The 21,347-nt window shown below is 43.0% G+C and overlaps 1 protein-coding gene across 4 annotated transcripts in view; it reads left to right on the top strand.

The window, feature by feature from the left end:
• The window catches only part of CTNNA3 (catenin alpha 3), a 2,257,234-nt gene that overhangs the window by 1,253,231 nt on the left and 982,656 nt on the right, over window positions 1-21,347 (top strand). For all 4 annotated transcript variants that reach the window (XM_029609715.1, XM_029609716.1, XM_029609718.1 and 1 more), the window contains one exon: window positions 590-742. In XM_029609715.1, the coding sequence (XP_029465575.1) occupies window positions 590-742 (153 nt within the window). The remainder of the gene's footprint in view (window positions 1-589; window positions 743-21,347) is intronic.

Here is a 21,347-nt window from a genome sequence, read left to right on the forward strand (position 1 = left end):
TTTTCCGTACGAAAACGATTCGCGGCGGGAAATCGCTCCCTGACCCCCGCTGGACCTCCAGGAACTTTTGGCCAGCTTGTGGGGGGCCTCCTGACCCCCACGAGACTTGCCAAAAGTCCAGCGGGGGTCCGGAAGGACCTCCTGCCGTCCAATCTTTTTCGTCTATGGCCGCCGCCATTTTTCGGCGCCATTTTGGAAAATGGCGCCGGCCGAAGACGACAAGATGCAGGAGCAGGAGCCCGTTCCGGACCGCTGCCGTTCCGGACCGCCGCTGGACCCGCAGGTTATTTAAGTTATTTGGGGGGGGGGGTTCGGGAGGGTGGGGGGATTTAATTTAAAGGGTCGGGGGTGGGTTTTAGGGGGTTTTAATGTGCCAGTTTTTTGATTTTTCGATTTTTCGATTTTTTAACGATTTTTCACGATTTTTCACGATATTTTACCCCCCCAAACGGCAACAATACGATTCCCTCCCCCTCCCAGCCGAAATCGATCGTTAAGACGATCGAGGACACGATTCACATCCCTAACAAATATTTCTGCTTTATGTCTTAAACTGATAAACAATATAATTTAATGCCTTGTTTTGCAGCTTCGAAAGGCTATTATTGATCATGTCTCAGACTCCTTTTTGGATACAACTGTTCCTCTCTTGGTTCTTATTGAAGCTGCTAAAAATGGGAGAGAAAAAGAAATAAAGGAGTATGCAGCTATATTCAGAGAACACACCAATAGGCTTGTGGAGGTAAGCTTATGAATGTCAATCTCAGCTTTAATAAAGGACAAGGTGCAATCTTTATCCTTTCTCTTCTATATTTTAATAATGAAGAAATGATAATGTAGTGTATGCACTAGTGAGATACATTTACTAATTTGAAATATATTAGATCAATATAAATTAAGCTATGAGAATTACAAAGTTAAAAGTCACTGTCAGACAAATGATAGCTTATTAAATGGCTGGGATGAATATAAAGTTTACAAGGGATATTATATTATAGCAAGCCTACATTTACTGTAAATCTTAAAATGTCTATTTTGCAAGAATAATTTATGACTGTGACTGGTAAGTCTATTCTTACTATATGATTTATGATCATGTCGGCATATATTTTCCTGAATTTTAAATTGCTACTGTTTCATTCACACCATTTGCCCTGTTGCTTATAGAATATAATATTAATTACACACAATTCTCATTATCCTCATATTGTCCAAAATCATTTTCATATTCTTAGGTAGCCAAAAAGCATTGTTTTTTTTTTATATTTTCATATGACCTGTAGCAATACACGCATTCACAGATGCTCTTTCTATTGAATTGCTGAGAATTCTCCCATAGAAGAGTTTATTCTCCTGATAATGTACTCTACAATGCCAGGTTTCAATATCAGAGCTTTTATTTTTTTCCTATAACACGTTATGTTTAAAGTAAATTACATGTCCAGGAGATCTGAGATGTGTGAACTTTTCAAAAAGAGATTGCGAATTAGTCTGAGAAACCAGCAAGAAATGTGTAGTTTTGTCTAATTAGTTGGCAAATTAGTTCATCAGGTTAATTTGAGTTTTTAAGAAAATTAGCCAGTGGCAATTCCTTGAGTCAATGAATCTGCATGGGAGGAGGGGACAGGGGGCCAGCAACAGGCAGATTTCATATGAATTATTACAAATTGGAAGCAAAACAACACTGAATCTGATCCAATTTGTCTCAGATTCACTGAGATTTCAATGAATTGTATTTATTTGAAATGATATCCCCCCTTCCCAACAAGTCATAAGGTGACATATGGTTCAACAGATTTAAAAAAAAAAAAAGCCCTATATTTTCAATATTTATCAAGCATGACCTTTCAATAAATTTCCACAGTGAATCTGTGAAAATGTGAAAATTAAATCAAATTCAGAAAAAGGCTGAGATTTGCTTACTTGTAATTTGACTTTAACATTTTTGCACATCTCTAAAGGAGATTTAAGGGATGCAAGCTGCTTTCCCTAGAACACAGAGGTTTCCTTGATTTTAATTTCCATGATGAGCAAAGTCACAATTATATCAACACTATAGAAATTGTTTCTAATTCTTTATGTATCTTTTTATTTTAGTCACTAGTCTGTAAGTATTTCAAATATGTTTATCTCAATACAATAGACTTGCAGAACAAATCATTACTTCTCAAACTGGCATGGCTTATCTTGGAGTATAGATTTCAGTTTTTCTTCAATAATTATTTTTGTATATCTTTTTGGTGGAAAAAGTATAGAAAGCTTGTATTGTATATCCATATTTCCTAGCTTGATTTATAAGTAAGGTAGCTACGATGTATTTTGTCCTTGTGTAATACAGTGCTAACATTTTAATATATTTTCTGGCACTCTGTACTTATGGGTTCGGCAGACTTAGCCTTGAACCTGAACACTGAGCTGTCTGTCTCCATCCATTTGTTGCTGCAGTAAGCACCTAAAATGCATACGTGCTGAGAGAACCAACAGTTGACAGACAGATAACTGGAAGAGAATGGAATGGGAAACCTGTGTGCCTCTCCTCTTTTCACTGCCTCATGCACAACAAACCACTACTATTTTCTTCCTCCAAGTCCAGACTCTGCTCTTGCACCCATGTCCACCCTTTGCTCCCTCCCCAGCCCCATTCCTGTTGCCCTGTCCTTCCTCATTCCATTATCCCCTTTTTAGTCTCAGCACTCATCATTCTCCTCATCCCATGCTTTTCTTGATTCCTCAAGCTGTCACGATACTTTTCCTCCTCCCCACCACATTTCCTGATGCAGAGTTTTTCTTCTTCTTAACTTACTCGGTCCCAGTATCCATTCTCCTATTGCCTCCATCCCTATCCCCCTCCCCTCAAGTGCTGACCCTCTTCTTCCTTCTCTTTTTCCATCTGCATGCTACTTCTCCTAGAGGGCTCCTCACCCCCACCAGCATGCACTCACAGGTTTGGTTTGGTTCAGTTTAGGAAAGATGGGAATGTGGTGCGGGGCATTGATGCATGGAGCGAGGAGGGGGGAGGAAGGAGAGAGAGAGGGGCAGGGTGATATTTTGAAGGCAAACATTGCAGGAGAGATGGGAGGAGCTTCACTATTAGTGGTGAGCAATGAAGAGGACCAGGAAATCATGGCAATGAATGGACATGGCAATGCCAATAGATGTAAATGGTAAAGTAAATTAGTGCAGTCTAAGCAACAGAATGACCTGATGTTAACAGTCCATAGGTAAATACAGTGGAAACCCAGATAGGCAGGAAAACAGACCAGACTAACTGAAGTCCATAGGTTTATGATGCATAGACATGAAGCAGGGTTAATACACATAAACAACTCCTTTTCTCTATGCAGACTTTCCTAAAGGCCACATCAGACATAATCATAGCATATTTATTTTATGTATTTATAAAACATATTTTCTGCAGTTTTCAATGATGAAGTTCAATACAGATAACAGTGTTACATACATAATGTTCAGTCACATACAATACAATGAAATGACTATAGAATCAGATTTTAATAAAATGTATTTTAAAACAATGTGAATGGGATCATTTCACTATACTCCATTTGACCACATGCTTGTTAATACAATGTAGCTTTTAATTTTTTTCTAAATTGATCCATTTCAGTTCACAAATCATTTGGAAGGGCATTCCACAATGCTGACAAACTTAGGGCCTCTTTTCTTAAGCATTTTTCCCATATACACAGAATGGGAAAAAAGTCTTAGTAAATCATGAGGCCCTTGGACTGTGAATTCTCTAGGGCCAGGGAAATACCTATAGTACCTGAATGCAATCTCATTTGAAGTGTCTGAAAGGTGAAATATAAGTGAAATACATAAATAAAAATATAAAAGTGGAAGAAACGTAACAGAACAATCTATAATCAAAGAAATTTGGAACTACCAAAATATTTTAATCCCCTTGAGTATAGTGGGGAAGGTCATATGTGGAAGAACAGGATCAGATAGCAGGCACAGCAAATTGTATGTCAACAAGCCTGGGGATGTCAGGCCTGTTTGACAGTCAGTGCAGAGGCATTAGACAAAGTCAAATTGAATGAATGAACACTTACTGGGCAAGCGGTAGAAGAATTTAACAGGTTGTAGTGGGATTTAACAAAGTTTTTAATGTTTAGACAGAGTATTAACCCGGCACTAGCTAAAGAGCAGAGCAGGAACGGCGTCAGCAGCACCCTGAAGGGCACCAACACTGCAAATCCTGTCAGACTTTCATGAAGTAAAGGGACAAGCTTCTTTATATCTAACCCCCTACCCCTCTTAGCTCTGGTTACTGATAGGCACTACTGTTGTGTGTTTCTGAAACAGGATTACACATATCCTGACAGTTTGGAAACAAACTACATGGGACAGTGCTGGAAGTTGTAAATACACTACTGTAATTAGAGAACGAGAAATGATGGATTCAATATCTGAAGACCTTGGTTCCAGATTGTCTTAATTCAGATAAGGAATTAACAGGATTTTTTTGGAGATTTCATTATGTTATGGCTACTGTTAATGGTTTTGTCATTGTCTATATTGGTAGTTTTATACAATCTAAGACAATGAAAGTTTTGTGCCTTATGGAATTCGGACTATAAAGTTGTTTGTTCCTTTGATAGCTTCCATTTCTGGAGGATCTGACATCATTAAGACCTCCATTTTGGATTAATATAGGTTGGCATCCCTACAGACCATGTTTAGAAGTTCTTCTAATCAATATATTGATACCATTGGACAAGATAAGCAGAATTCCTTTTGATGCAGGGTTAGCCAGAAATATCAGCTGATGTTGGGTTTGCATTTGATTCACCACTATTTATAGCTTCGGTGACATTGGATGGCTTTAGCTTGCATATTATTTTTATATCTCTGACAACGATGTTGGGTTTGCATTTGATTCACCACTGTTTAAATCTTCGGTGACATTGGATGGCTTAGAGCTTGCATATTATTTTTATTTCTCTGACAATGAAGTTAAGAAGCTGGATTGCTTTCTTTTTATTGTAATTATAAAACACATACAAATAATGATATTTAAACACTTTGGGGCGGATTTTAAAAGGGTTACATGCGTGCACCGAGCCTATTTTGTATAGGCCCGGCGTCGCATGCAAGCCCCGGGACGCGCGTATGTCCCGGGGCTTGAAAAAAGGGGCGGGGAGTGGGCATGGTGGGGTGGGACGGGGCGGGGTGGGACCGAGGCCTCCGGCACAGCGGCCATGCCGAGGGATCGCGCACCGGCACTCAGCCGGCGCGCGCAACCTACGCCTGCCCGGAGGCAGGAGCAACTTGTAAAATAAAGGTAGGGGGGGTGATTTAGGTAGGGCTGGGGGGTGGGTTAGGTAGGGGAAGGGAGGGGAAGGTGGGAGTGGCGGAAGGAAAGTTCCCTTCAAGGCCGTTCTGATTTCGGAGCGGCCTCGAGGGAATGGGGAAAGCCATCGGGGCTCCCCTAGGGCTCAGTGCGCGCCTTGCGCACACCAACCCCGGATTTTATAACATGCGCGCGGCTGCGTGCAATGTTATAAAATCGGGTATAGCTACTAAGATCTGGCCCTTGACATTTTGGGTAAATGATTGAGAGGACCAGGGAGCTCATTCCTTGACCTTATAACAGGTCATTCCCAAGGCTTTAAAAATTCCCATGGCTTGCAGGCAAGCTTTCTCTGTCTTGGTTGATATGAACAGTGCCTATTTTTCATGCGAGTTTGCTATCTCTCCTTATGTTTTTTTGTGATTTTGACTACTGTGGGATAGTGGCTTTGGCTCTAAGTGTTTTTATCCATAAATATCTGCCATTTAGATCCAAGTTTACCTCAGAGCTGCTTGTCAAATTCTATTTGACAAAAGTCTATAGTTATTAACATCCAGCTGCTTCACTGTGAGGAAGTAATGTTTATCACTATATGATTCCTCTTTGAAATAGTGCCTCTAGGTTTAAAATATTGTTTGTTTTTTTTATTTCTCCCTTTTATCATTACTGCCATGTGAGGATCAGAAAGATGTGGAGATTTCAGTTACCATTTGACCATTTTCTCCTGGATATTAATGTGATACTAGCTCCATTCTTTCTATGTCATCAAAACTATAAGGTTTCATGCCAAATTTAAATAAAGATCGGAACTGAATAATTTTTAAAAATATTATTTATATTACAATGAAGTTGACATCACATTTTTAAATAAATCTATGAATTTGGGACATGTTTATATATTTATAAATATCTCTCTATATGCATCTAGATAGACATAAACTTAAATATATGTATATAATTAAAGAATACATTTTAGTTATTTGGAGGTCAGTGTAAACAAACAGCAGACTTTGTTGTAAAGGTTTAGCACTTACTTAGAGAGTAAATTTCAAAATCAGTGGGTAAAATGGTGTTTTACCTGCAGAAATGGACTTTTAATATCTTGCCTGCTAATATGGGTAAACTTACACACATATGTCCTATTGATATGTATGTTTATCCGGACTGAGTGGAAGTGCTCTTGGGAGCAGAGTTGGGGTGGGGTAATTGGACTTATTTATATACTTGGTAAAGCACATAAAATATGCCATACTGGGTGAGACCAAGGGTCCCTCAAGCCCAGTATCTTGTCTCCAACAGTGGCCAATTCAAGTCACAAGTATCTGGCAAGTACCCAAACATTAAACAGATCACATGCTACTAATGCCAGCAACAAACAGTGACCTATTGATTAATAGCAGTTTATGGATTTCTCTGCCTCCAGGAACTTATACAAACCTTTTTTTAATCCAGCTACACTAACTGCCTTAATCATATCCTCTGGCAATGAATTCTGAAGTTTGATTATGCGATAAAAGCTAAATTATAAAAGATGTGCCGATTTTATAACATGCGCGTGTCGCCGCACACATGTTTTGAAATATGATGTCCGCACGCACGTGCGCACCAGATTTTGTATTGGTGCGTGCATATGCGCACTGGTGCCCACTCGTGCGTGCACGGGGGGGGAGGGGTCATTTTTTTAAAGCACGTGCGGTGACACAATTGGGCCTTTGCCCAGTTCTCTCCCAGTCCGCTTCAATTAAGGAGCGGACTGGGAGGGAACTTCATAAGAATGTAAATTTTCAGTAAATTTTATGCACACCAAATGCCAGGCATAACTTTGGGTTTTTAAAAAGTCCATGCATAAATTTCCATTGGGAATTTCTTTGGGCTTTTTAGCAAGTATAGTTGTGTATGGGTAGATTTAGTGGGATAATGTTTCACATAAATTTGCTTTCAAAATTATTATAATTTAATGTCATATTTGCCAGTTAACTTATGCATGATCTTAAAAACTTACTCACTTAATGTGAATTTTTAACACCACATGTTTCTTTTTTCCAAATTGAAAATATGTAGAATTTGAGGACCAAAACACAGAAATGCATAACATATTTTTCTGTTCACTGAGGAAGGTCCAAGTTTAGGACCACAGACAACAGACATAAATAAGATTAGAAGTGAGGTAAACCTCAAATGATTTTTAGAAAAGTGTGTTTTTGAAGAGTTAACTAAACTTAAAGTGGTAAATACCCATCTAACTGGAGATGCATCAAGATTGTTAATGTTCTAACACATTTTATTGTACGATATACATAATATTTTGCAACTCCCCTCCCAGGCTCCTCCCCTATTACATAGACCTTCTTTGGATACAATTTGCATAAATGAATAATGCAAATGCATGCAAAGAAGATAATTCATAGGCAATTGTAAGCAAATATTTTATCATGGCTGAATGAGAAGATGGTCAGCTGCAATAAAATATCTATACCTCTTTGTAATGTGGTAAATTTAAGGCAGGAGGCCTGGGGTTCTAATGCGAGTCCCAGGGCTCCTGCCTCATATTTAAAGTTGGAGAAAAAAATAGCATGAAAACAGGGAGGTTGAGCGGGGGTCAGTCTCAACCTGGGGCTGTCAGTCCAGGTGGCCTGAACTCCCCCAAACTATAAAAAAGAAATGCACCTGTTGCGCCTGAAGTGGACCCTTGGGCTGAGGTGGGGTGAGGGATCCTACAGGTCCCTATCATCGGCAGGCAGAGAGAGCTGATGGATGGAGGCTGGCTGGTGCTTCACCAATACCAGCCCTCGTTCCCCACAGGTTGAGCCTTTGGGTGCCAGGGCCAGCTGTACTTAGGTGGCCTCCGTCTGTGGTCATCGATGCATGGATCGAGGTCAGCCCAGAGGCACCAACAGGTGAAGGTGTCAGTCCATACTGGACGAGGTGGAGTCCTGAAGACCCGGGCTCCAATAGGAACACAGTCAGACAGGGGGCGCCTGAGCAAGAGCAGCCCGAAGCCTGAATAAGCCACGTCCAGGACAAGGGCTGAAGAGGCATCATTGAGCAAGCTGGGTTCATGGCTGGCGGCAATCTGGAAGCGTTGGCAAGCAAGGCTGAGGTCTGGACGAGGAGAGAAGCAAGTGAATGGTCAGTCAAAGCAGATGTCCAGGGCTGGAGAGAGGCAACGGAGTAGTCAGGCAATGCAGGGGTTTGGAGCTGCAGAGAGGCAATGGAGTAGTCAGGCAATGCAGAGGTCCGGGGCTGGAGAGAGGCAATGCAGTAGTCAGGCAGTGCAGAGGTCCGGGGCTGGAGAGAGGCAACGGAGTAATCAGGCAATGGAGAGGTCAAACCAGGTCAGCAGTCCGAAGGGGAGATGAAGGAACAGGAGCACAGGAATGAGGAAACAGGAACGAGGATACTCAGGATCAGGAACCAGGAACAGTAGAAGCAATGACAACTCAACAGCAAGGGGACCTGTTGCAAAGGCAATCTGAAGTAGCGAGGCCCAGCCTTATATACCGGAGCTCCGCTGACATCATCATCCGGGACCTGCAGCTAGGTACCTGCCACGGGCCCTACTTAAGGTCTGGTTGTGCGCGCGTGCGTGCCTAGGGAGGGCATGGTGTTGGTTGGAATGGCGTCTCTCTGCGGGCTGTGTGGAGAGGCCTGGCACAGAGCGCTGGGAGCAGTAGCAGAGCTGGAGGCACCAGGGGAGGCCTGAGGATGGATCCAGCGGCTCACAGCCGCCAGAGACGAGGGATCAGGCCCTGGATTAATTTGAAAGAGGTGAGGGGGCCGAACCGCTGGTCTGCTGTGGACGGTGTGCATAACAGCACCCATATGGCAATGGCCCTGGCCTCCTCACCCTGCCCAAGTAAAAGCCAAAGTCTCCCCACCCCCTCCAAGTCAAGGACAAAGTCCACCCACCCCCCAAGTGAAAATTTTTTTTAGAGAACCCCCAATAAACCTTAAAATGGATTTCGTGTGGGGGCCAGGTACATCCTTGCACCCGGCCCAGTCAGCACCATTTTCCAAGATGGTATCAAACTGATCTTGCCCCATACACCCAAGCTCCCATTCTCATTCACATACACACATGCCCAGGCTCCCATTCTCACTCCCCAAAAACATACCTAGACTCTGATTCTAATCCACACACACACAGGGTCCCATGCTCACTCACATACACACACATACCCAGGCTTCCATTTTTACACCCACACCCAGGCTCCCATTCTTGCACTCCTAAACATACCCAAGCTCTCATTTTCACCCTCCCAGGCTCTCATGCTCACACACCAGCACACACTCTAGGCTCCGATGCTCACTCACACACATACACATATCCAGACTTCCATTCTTACACACACACACACACACACACACACACACACCCCAACGTTCCCATTCTCACTCCCTCCACACAAATAGGTTCCCATTCTCACCAATACACACACACTTAGAATCCTAGTCTCACCCCCCCCCCCCCCCCCCCCCCCCCCCCACCCACACACACACACACATACACAGGGCCTTTTTTTAGGCATGACCAAACCCCTATATTTACCACCATGGGGAAAGAATAACACAATGGCATTGCAGCTCCAGCCCTTTTCTTTGCTGCTGCGGGGATGGGTTCCTGTGAAATCATTGGAGGTCTAGCACTCTTCCCCATCATAGAGATGGAATCCCTTGACAGCATTGCTATTCTGGCCATCACGGGAATGGAATCTCACAATGACATTGCAGTTCCGGTTCCTTCTTCGCCATCACAGGGATTGGATCCCGTGATGGCATTGCTGTTCTGGCCCTTTTCTTTTCCTTCATGGGGATGGGATCCCACAATGGCATTGTTACTCCAGCCCTCTTCTTTTTCATTGTGGGGATGAGATCCCATGACGGCTTTGCTTCTGATGCCCACTTCTTCACTAGTATGGGGATGGCATCCTGCAATTTCTTTGCTTGTGAGGCCCGTTTCTTTGCCATCATGAAGATAGGATCCCATGATGGCATTACTCCAACAGGCCTCTTCTGGTATCAGACAGCCCTGGGTGGCCTGAGCCCAAATTGGGTGTGCCCAGGCCCACCCAGGCCCACCTGTAGCTATGTCACTGCCACAGAGGTCAGACTAATTGATCTATTCCAACTGATAAGAAGTTTGACACAAGAAAACTGGACATTGTAGTAAAGGAGAAAAACACAAGAACAGCATTGCTTATAGACATGTCAGTACCAAGTGACTACTCTGTGGAACTCATGTAGAGAGAAAAGATCCTCAGATAACAAAAGATATAATCAGAGACTACAAAAATGTGGCAGAAAGATATTGAAATAGTCCTAATAGTACTGGTGACTTCAGGCCTGATTATGAAGAATTTCCAAGCTCATCTCAAAATGCTGCCTATATATATTGCATCCTAGGAACACCAGAAGTTGGGTTTTTTTTTAATATTATACAAGTATTAGTACAATACAAGTAAGAAGGACATTAGCAGTAAATGTATTAGATTGAGGTCATATCAGCACCCTCTGGCTTACAAGTGAGGTTCATTTTTGTTATGGTATGCAGAATCACTAACCCATTTATGAGAGAAACCATCTAGTTTATTAACTAGGCTCTGTATCATGAATTGCTCATTTTTTCTTCTGTAATCTGCTTTGAAAAGGCACAATGTTTGTTTCTAAATTAAATTAAATCAAATCTCTTTGAAAGAAGAGGAGTACATTTTACTTTTTTGTAATCTGAAAAAAGGGATAAAATATCTACAGCACAGTATACTTTAAGGTATATTATCTAACCTTTTGGCACTAACAACTTTATCATATTCTATTATATATTGGAAACATTAAATTAAAGTTGCAGAGAATTCTAATATATTGTCAAAATAAATAGTTTTATTTTCTTTTAATAGATGTAGAGCTTTCCTCACCAACTTTGGATTCCTCTTTCTTGAAAGTACCCTTAGAATGTTTCAAGACTAAGCATAGCTTTTTTTTTTTTTTAAATCTCATGACAATTTTTTGTATTTTGCTTCCAAAAATAACTCCAAAAAATAGCATCTGATGAAATTGTTCAACTTTTTTCACACTTTTAAAGTCCTTATTGAAGCAGCACATTGATAATGACTTAGAAATTATAAAGGACCATCATAATACCCATGCATAGGTCATGAAAATCTTTCAACCTGCATTGCACCATGAGTCACATATAATCATAGGTCCAATTGAAATACCGAATTATTTTTCTTGTGAAATATATACATTTTTTTCAAATTGCAAAGGTTACTTCCCTGTTCATGTAATCAAATGCCTGACATGATATGTTTTACAGATTACTGCATCAGGGACATTTCACATGGCATATTTTCAAGAAAATATGCATTACAGAATCACTTCATGCAAGCAATTATTTACAAAAACACAAGAGAAAGGATTAAAAATAATATCTCCATTAGTATCTCAGCAAAGCAGAATGGTCAACCATATGTTATTAAAAAGCATACATTTCATCATGATTATAACAGTTTCTCCAAGCTATAATGGCCATCTTAATAATGTGACTATGCAAAGAGCATGTAAAATAAGAAAAAAATGACTGATGTCATACATACATCACCAAGCTTTTATTTATGAGTGGAGGAGTAGCCTAGTGGTTAAAGCAGTGGCCTATAATCCAGGAGACCAGGGTTTGAGTCCTGCTGTCACTCCTTGTGACCTTGGGTAAGTCACTTTACTCACCATTGCCTGTGAAAACCCACAGCCTTTGTATCACAGAAGCGTGATGGCTGCTAGCTTTTGCACCGAATAGCGATAACGTACATTGCGATGCAAATTTTAAAAAGGGGAGGAGTTGGGGGAGGTCCAATGTAAAGTGGGTGCTTCTATCGCTGTTTGTGATAGATTTTGGCCATTACCGCAAGCCATTAACGCTGAAAATAACTACACCTTTTTTATTTGCGCTAAGGACAGATCGCATGCAATATCGCATACCGTGCTATTTATTGCAGTGTATACCGCATGCGATAAAACCTGTAAACAGCTACCCAGCTTTTATGGACCAATAAAAATGCTTGTTTTTAGTAGGTGAACTTTCATGAGACCATCTGCTCACTGCCAGGTGTATATATACACGGCTACCACATGCCTCACCAGTCCCGTCGCAGACCACAGCATGTGGAAGCAGGACAACATGAACAACAGGCCAGGCCACATCGAAGAGATCACAGGGAGTTACCAGGAGTGCAGGCAGAGCCTGCACTCCCGCAGGGTCACAGGCCTGGTCGGGGCAGGCCACATGCCAGGGCCCAGGTGAGGATAAATAGGGACCGTATATTCCCTCCACGTACGTCCTTGGACGGCATGCCTGAGGACATAGTGGTGAGCAGGTATCGTCTCAGCACTCAGGCTATACATGCGTTTTATGAAAACATGTGAGTTGATCTGGATCCTGCAACCACAAGGTCCCATGCCATCCCTGGCATGACCAAGCTGCTGGCTGTACTCCATTTCACTGCCAGCAGCTCTTTCCAAACCACAGTAGGAGTTGTGGGAGGAATGTCTCAGAGCACATTTTCACGCTGCCTGGATTAGGTCATTGAAGCAGTCATGGCCCGCATTCATCGATACATATACTTTCCTCGCAACAGGCCGATGCCCCTTTGCCCTTACCATGTGACAGGGTATCCGTGCCATTGGCCGGCCCCTGTCACATGGTAGGAGCACTGGATGGCGCCGGCCACTTTACTCATCAGCCCCTATTATAATAATAATAATTTTTTTTTAGCGGCGCGGGCCTCCCTAGCGATGTGAATTGGATCGGGATGGTGGGGAGGGTGGGGGGTCGATTTAAAGGGTCGGGCCTCCCTAGCGATGTGAATTGGATCGGGAGGGTGGGGGGTCGATTTAAAGGATCGGGTGGTTTTTTTTTTATCGGGCCATCGGCACCATTTTAATTAGTGGCAGCCAAAATGGCGCCGATGGCCCGAGAGCGGGAGATCGCACCGGGAAACCCCCCCCCCCCCCCACTGGTATACAGGTATACACTGCTCCTAGCTTATTTCTAGCTTCTGGCTACTTTTTGGGGGTTTTGGGTTTTTTTTTTAAATACAAACACTCAGTTCTGCTTACTAGCTGCCTTACAGACTTTTAAAAATAAACACACTACCTACTGCTTACTAGCTGCCTTATTGACTATTTAAAAATACAAACAGTCTAACTTATTTATTCATTGCCTTTCTGACTATTAAAAGCACAAACACACAAACACACTAAATAATATTCCCAAATAGTTAACTTTGCCCCAATACTTTTAAAAAAGACAATGTCCCAAGCAAAGAACGTACTGATTCCTTTCAGCCACCAGCAAGGTGATCCTCTCCTCTCAGTGCTCACACTGGAATGTGACAAAATTACATTTTCAAAATCAATAAGGAAAAACAGGCAAAATTACCTTACACCCTAGTATACCCTGAACATTTTGATGGCATCAGTTTTAAACTGAATCATGTGACCTGGAAACAACCAATCTTATTACTTTCAAATAGACTATACAACAGTAGTCAATCAATATGCATTCTAGGAGGGACCCACATCTTCTGGAACTAATCACAATAGCAATGGCCAATCCAGTTCCTCATTCATACCTGGGGCCTATGGTCTTCAACATATAAATCCAGAATTCTTCCTGATAATTAAGGTGAGCCTTTATATTCCCACCCCAAGGGAATTCTTGCACTTGCTCTAAAATTGTCCATTGAAATTGATCAAACATGTGGGATTGGACAGCATACAAGCAAGATTTTCAAATTAATCACTTTTCTGAAAATTAAATGATGTTTTACTGAGATTCCCTTAAAGCAAGAGCTTTAAATGCAATTTAAAAAAAATTAAAAAATGTGTTTGAAATTAGACTATTGGAATATGAGGTGGGTTGGCGCGCACCGAGCCCTAGGGGAGCCCTGATGGCTTTCCCCATTCCCTGTTCCCTCTACCCCCTCACCTTCCCCTCGCTTCCCCTACCTAACCCGCCCCCCAGCCCTACCTAAATCACCCCTATCTTTATTTTATAAGTTGCGCCTGCCTCCGGGCAGGCAAAGGTTGCGCTTGCCAGCCAAGTGCCGGCATGCGATCCCCTGGCACGGCCGCTGTGCTGGAGGCCTCGGTCCCGCCCCCCTCCCCGGACCGCCCCCCCCATGTTCATTCCCCACCCCTTTTTTCAAGCCCCTGGACATACAAGCGTCCCGGGGCTTGCGCGCATCGCCGGGCCTATGCAAAATAGGCTCGGTGCACGCAGGAGTGGGTTTAAAAGGGTTACACGCGTATATTACATGCGTAACCCTTTTAAAATCCGCCCCATATGCATATATTTTTTTAAATGGATAGAGAAATATGTACTTGCATTACAAATATGCGCGCATGCTGAAACATATGTGCGTACTTTGGAGGCAAAAATAAACAGTACTCTATAATCAGTGTGGCTTTTTTCACACAATTTATAAAATACTAGTATAAATCTCTGCAGGCACATTTACATGCAAAAAAATATGTACTGTTGACAGTTGTGAAAGCTGGGCTCTTAAGTAGGAAGCCTCAGAGCTTCCAGAATGCACTGCATTCATTTTATGTTTTCTTGCATGGAGTATAGCAGAAAACACCTTATGGAGAAATCATGCATATCCAGCTGTCTATCACCTATTATCAGCAGGCAAACTAGGAACAGATTGAGCTAATATTTGAGATGTAAGACTTGAGGACTTAGATGAATGTGAGGGTAGAACAGTGTTTGGCAGAGGTTATTTTCTATTGTTGCAGTCTGGTTTCCTAATATTGTGGTTGGCATTAGCATGAACTACCACTCTGTCACACAAATCAATAACCTTCACTGCATGTTAAAAGAGTTAGCATGCAGTAATCCACTAGAACAAGAAGTAACAGATTTTATGCAAGCTGCAATGTTTATGTGTGAAAGGATGAGAAAATAAATTAGTTTTCATTAAACACACACATCTTTATAGACCCGGTGGGAGTACCCACTTTTTACCAGTTAAAAATCGGGTCAATATGGCCTGAATTAGAATAGTCTTGCTTCTCCAATAAAAGGTGGCCTGCTTCCTGACATTCCTCCCTCCTCCAATAACTGTGACATTGTACATTTGACTTTGACCCTGGTACCACGACCATAAATTAAAAATGGACTGCTATGAAGATGTAGTGACAATCTTAAAGGTGAATTTTCAAAAGTTGCGCTCAAGAATGATAACATTCAAACTGATGCGCAGGCGTACATTGGCACACGTGCATTGGTCTGCACCCAGGGATACGACCATTTTATAACTTGTGCACGTATATTCACGTATATGCTATAAAATAGCCTAGTTGCATGCACATGTGCACAAGGGGGTAGATTTTAAAAGGTGCGCATGCTCGTCCATGTGGTGCGCTTCCTGGCGTGCACACATGGATGCGCTGATTTTATAACATGCACGCACCCGTGCACGCATGTTATAAAATCCATGGGCTACGTGCACATGCACACCAGATTTTATAATCAGTGTGCGCAGGGGGGGCCTAATTTTGTAAAAGTACGCATGGCGATGAAATCAGGCCTTCCCCCGTTCCCTCCCAGTCTGCTCCAATTTAGGAGCGGGATGAGAGGGAACTTCCCTACCCCCTACCTAAACCCCCTCCCTCTTCCCCTCTCCTTCCCATCCCTAAACCATACCTTTTTGTTTTTTTTTCCTTTGTTTTCAATTTACTTCAGCTCCTGAGCTGAAGTCATTTACTGGCATGTGCTTCCCTGGGACAGCAGCTAATGGCTGCTGTCCCAGCCGGCCTCAATCCTGTCTCGCCCTGCCTCTCCTTACCCAGAACACGCCCCCTGGCCCAACCCCTTTTCAGGGCCCGGCAATTATGCAGCGCAAGTGACAATATTTACGCGTCTGGCTGATTTAAAATTCAGTCGCTACTTTTAAGTGGGTGCGCGCATGGGTGCACAAATCCCACTTTTACCACATAAGTCGGAGGATTTTAAAAGGGGCATGCTCCCCCACCATTCCCAGTTTACCAGTTTGTCCACCAGTTCATCCAGTTAACAGTTAGGTCCTCCAACCCCCACCCTGGTTTGATAGCCTGCACTCTCCCCAGTTACTCCCAGACCCTTTAAATCCCTCACAAATAGCTCAATCCTTTTATTTTATAACTTACATGTCATCAATAGCAGAAGTAAAGTTACACAGCGTGTAAATACTTTTGAAAATCAAGCCCTAAGGGCCTCATTTTAAAAAGCATTTACATGCTTAAAATTTGGATTTACACATGAAATTGTACTTTACCCGTTTAAGTGGGCTTTTGAAAATTGCTACAATAGTAGTCACATTTACATGTGTATCTCCTTTTGAAAATTCACCTGATAAAAATAGCAGTTATGCATGGAAAAGAGAATGCACATGAGCCTATGGAATTTTAGAAACCTTAACTTGCACACATAAATCAGGGTCTGCGAGTAAATTTGTGCATGTAAAAAAGGGGCAGGCCATGGGCGTTCCTGGGTGGAGCCAACATTTACAGGATAAGATGCTATTTTATAAGCAATCTACATATGTAAGTTTGGCAGCTTACTCGTGTATATTTACTCCTGCTCTATATCTGGAGTAAGTGATCAGAAACATCTTAAAAGTTAAATATTGACTGAGTGGGAGGCCTGGATGAATTGAGGCGAGTTCAGGCTAATGAGCCAGGAGAGTCTCAATGACCTGCAGATGGCCTGGGAAAACGGGTAGACTACTTGGTAAAACTGGTAATTTCATTCCTGCTTGCATGGTAGAAAAATGCATGTAAAAGCTGAGAGTAAATGTGTCTAATTTACACTTGTTAAATCTATTCTGGTTTAACTTCCTTTGCTGTACTTAGCCATTGTCACATTTGGGCAGTTGTGGGGATATACCACTACCAGCCTCACTTACCCCAGAACGCTGCCGGGACCCCAGATGCCAAAACACTCTTTGTCGATGCAAAAGTTATCAGGACACCACTCCCTCATTCCAGCCTTAGGCGCACGCAGGCACCTCAGCACAGGATTTAAAGGCCCAATGGTGGGAAGACTCTGTGAGTGCCAAGTGATGATGTCAGCACAGCTGGGCATTTATGACTTAGCCATGCTTCCCTTCCTCACGTCAGCAGCAGGTCTCCCTGTTTAGTGCCACATGTGTTGCTCGTGTTCCTGCTCTTCCGTGCTTCATCTCTTCCAGCCTGTCCTGCTTTGCATCTCCAACCTGCCTTGCCTCATCTCATCCAGCTTGCCTTGCCCTGTCTTTCCAGCCTGCCTTGCTCTTGTCTCCTCCAACCTGTCCTGCCTTATTCAGTCCTCCTTGCTTTATTTCTGACTTCTCCTCGGACTGACTTCTGGATCTGATCCTTGCCTGGACCTTGACTACTCTTTGTTTGTTGCCTGCCATTGACCTTTGCCTGGACCTTAACTACTCTTTGCATGCCACCTGCCATTGACCCTTGCCAAGACCTGAACCTTGTTGCTTGCTGCCTGGCCCAACCCAGCATGGAACTGGAATCTCTATTTTCCTTACCCTGTGGGGCTATTGCCTAATTCCTACCAGCCCCCAGAGCTCAAGGACTCAACCTGCAGGGAAAGGAGTTTGATAAAGTTGAAGTTCCTGACCAGACCATCCCAGAGTATGCTTGCCAGCTGACAGCGTAGACCAAGGAGGTTCGCTCTAAGCTTACAGCCATATAAGTTCCGAGCTATCTGGCTACAAAGCGATATTTATCGAGACAAGTTCCGATTATCTAGCTTAGAAGCAGCAAAGCTGTTGCTTAGCCAGATAAGTCTATAAAGCACTACTTATCCAGCTACGTGAATTAGCTGGAAGTAGCACTTTGCCGCTGCTTAGCTGGATAAATCGGTACTTATCTGAATAGGTACTGCTACTTAGCTGGATAACTCAGAATTTATCCGGTTAACTGCACAAATGTATTTAAGGTAAATGTATTTGTGCATTTTTTATATGCACATGCATGTTCCCAGGTACATTTACTTGTATTTTATAAAATACCAGAGCAGTTTTGTGCATGCCCAAATACATGCATATATGGATGCATGCTCATGTGTTTTAAAGTTATCCTTCCTGGGTCTGATTTACTAAATTCCCCCCCAGAAACACAGTGACAGTGCTACTATCAGAATAGGGCTCATTTTCTGAAAGCTGCAATGCCCAGCTCTTCAAAATTTAAAATTAGTTGTTATTTTATTAAAAGTTTTAGGGATGTGAATCGTGTCCTCGATCGTCTTAACGATCGATTTCGGCTGGGAGGGGGAGGGAATCGTATTGTTGCCGTTTGGGGGGGTAAAATATCGTGAAAAATCATTAAAAATCGTTAAAAATCGAAAAATCGAAAAATCGAAAAACCGGCACATTAAAACCCCCTAAAACCCACCCCCGACCCTTTAAATTAAATCCCCCACCCTCCCGAACCCCCCCCCAAATAACTTAAATAACCTGCGGGTCCAGCGGCGGTCCGGAACGGCAGCGGTCCGGAACGGGCTCCTGCTCCTGAATCTTGTCGTCTTCAGCCGGCGCCATTTTCCAAAATGGCGCCGAAAAATGGCGGCGGCCATAGACGAAAAAGATTGGACGGCAGGAGGTCCTTCCGGACCCCCGCTGGACTTTTGGCAAGTCTCGTGGGGTCAGGAGGCCCCCCACAAGCTGGCCAAAAGTTCCTGGAGGTCCAGCGGGGGTCAGGGAGCGATTTCCCGCCGCAAATCGTTTTCGTACGGAAAATGGCGCCGGCAGGAGATCGACTGCAGGAGGTCGTTCAGCGAGGCGCCGGAACCCTCGCTGAACGACCTCCTGCAGTCGATCTCCTGCCGGCGCCATTTTCCGTACGAAAACGATTCGCGGCGGGAAATCGCTCCCTGACCCCCGCTGGACCTCCAGGAACTTTTGGCCAGCTTGTGGGGGGCCTCCTGACCCCCACGAGACTTGCCAAAAGTCCAGCGGGGGTCCGGAAGGACCTCCTGCCGTCCAATCTTTTTCATCTATGGCCGCCGCCATTTTTCGGCGCCATTTTGGAAAATGGCGCCGGCTGAAGACGACAAGATTCAGGAGCAGGAGCCCGTTCCGGACCGCTGCCGTTCCGGACCGCCGCTGGACCCGCAGGTTATTTAAGTTAATGGGGGGGGTTCGGGAGGGTGGGGGATTTAATTTAAAGGGTCGGGGGTGGGTTTTAGGGGGTTTTAGTGTGCCGGCTCACGATTCTAACGATTTATAACGATAAATCGTTAGAATCTGTATTGTATTGTGTTCCATAACGGTTTAAGACGATATTAAAATTATCGGACGATAATTTTAATCGTCCTAAAACGATTCACATCCCTAATACATATCTCTTATTCCTTTTTCAGCTACTTTTTATAACATGACAGTTTCCTCTTAACTTTGCACTCACCCAGAACCAGTACTGGGATCTGGCATCATGAGCTTTCATTTACAACCTGCTGGGGATTTTTTTTTCCCCTATTTTATATTCCCCTGCATACTTAGTCTGGTCATTATTGTGATGATTCTGGATTGGGGGCCATCCACTAGAACTCCATCTAGAATCCTGGTCCCTGATTTTGGCCTCCAAGTGTAACTTGGGGGCTATGAATATGGCTTTTACAACATCATCAGCTCCAGCCAACCAAGACAGTGGAAGATCCAACTTGGGGATCAAACCCAGAACCCTCCACCTAGCAATGCACAGAATTTGTTACCTGAGCCACTGGGCCTTTTTTGCATTCTGGTAATGGTGAATGTTGGCATTTGCTGAGCTGCTCATTGGTCAAACCTCTTGCATATGACCTGAATGAATGTCATAAACCCCCAAACTGATTTTTGGGATGCACTGCCAGTTCAGCTCAATCCACTTCTTGGGTTCCCAGTTCATTTGTATCTTGCTCCAGCTGTAGTTTCCAGCAGTTATGATAGATGCATCTGAAACTGAACTACCTATAGTACTGCAACTCGTTATTAAATGATTTCTAGTGCCTTTTTAGGATTTTTGACTCTGAGTGGGAATGTAGTTGCAGGCCAGTATGAGAAATTAGGTGGACTAGGTAGTCACCTAAGGTGCCGGAAGTGGGCAGGGCTCCTTCACTGGATGTGAGGGCGGTATTCTTTTTAATGCAAAGGAGTCGGGTGGCAGGTTTGAAATTGTAGGACTTGCGCATTGGGAAGCATTAGTCTGCGAGATAAGGGAGCTCTGGAGACGTGGGCACAGTGACTCGGGGGGGGGGGGGGGGGGGAGAGAATATGAAGGAATATGAAGTCATCATGATGTCTCTACCTAGGGTGGCTGGACACCCTTGCACCGGCATTGTGCGTTTGGATTTTTTTAAATTAATATTGTATGTGAAAAAATATTCATTTTATAGACTGCTGTAAGTCTGTGGTGGTGTCACAGAATAAGATATGCTGCAGATTACCACAGCAAACCTATGAGAGCTATTAACTTTGGTGGTACTGATCACAAGATTGCTTGATATGGGGGACAAAGATCACCAGATCCTCTGTAACGAGCATTAAATATTAGAGAATTCTGGCATTAAAAAACAGTTGGCTATTTAAATAAAAACAGCATCATTTTTGTTAGTTAATGCTTGGAATTATTTGTGTCCTGCTTCTTCAGTAGAAGCATTAATTAATATTATTATTCACAGATTTTTTCGAGAAACTATAATTATGGTTTCTCCAAGAAATTAATTAAAGTTAGACTGTATTGCATCTGTCATTTAGAGGCATGTCAAATGTCAAATATATATCTAAGTAAATATCTGGAGGGGGAATTTTTACATGCAAATTAACAGATGTGTCAGATTAAATGATGCAGGGTTTTCCAGTAACTTGAGCAAAAAATATAAACTAGGATATTATTTATTCATTGTATGTGAAACTAGCAGAATTTCTGTTCTATGCACAGGTCTGTGTGTGTGTGTGTGTCTGTCTGTCTGTCTGTCTGCCTGTTGGGGGGAGTGGAAATCCTTTCAGCAACTCATAAGAAC

Source organism: Rhinatrema bivittatum, chromosome 7 (assembly GCF_901001135.1).
Source record: "Rhinatrema bivittatum chromosome 7, aRhiBiv1.1, whole genome shotgun sequence".
NCBI lineage: Eukaryota > Metazoa > Chordata > Amphibia > Gymnophiona > Rhinatrematidae > Rhinatrema > Rhinatrema bivittatum.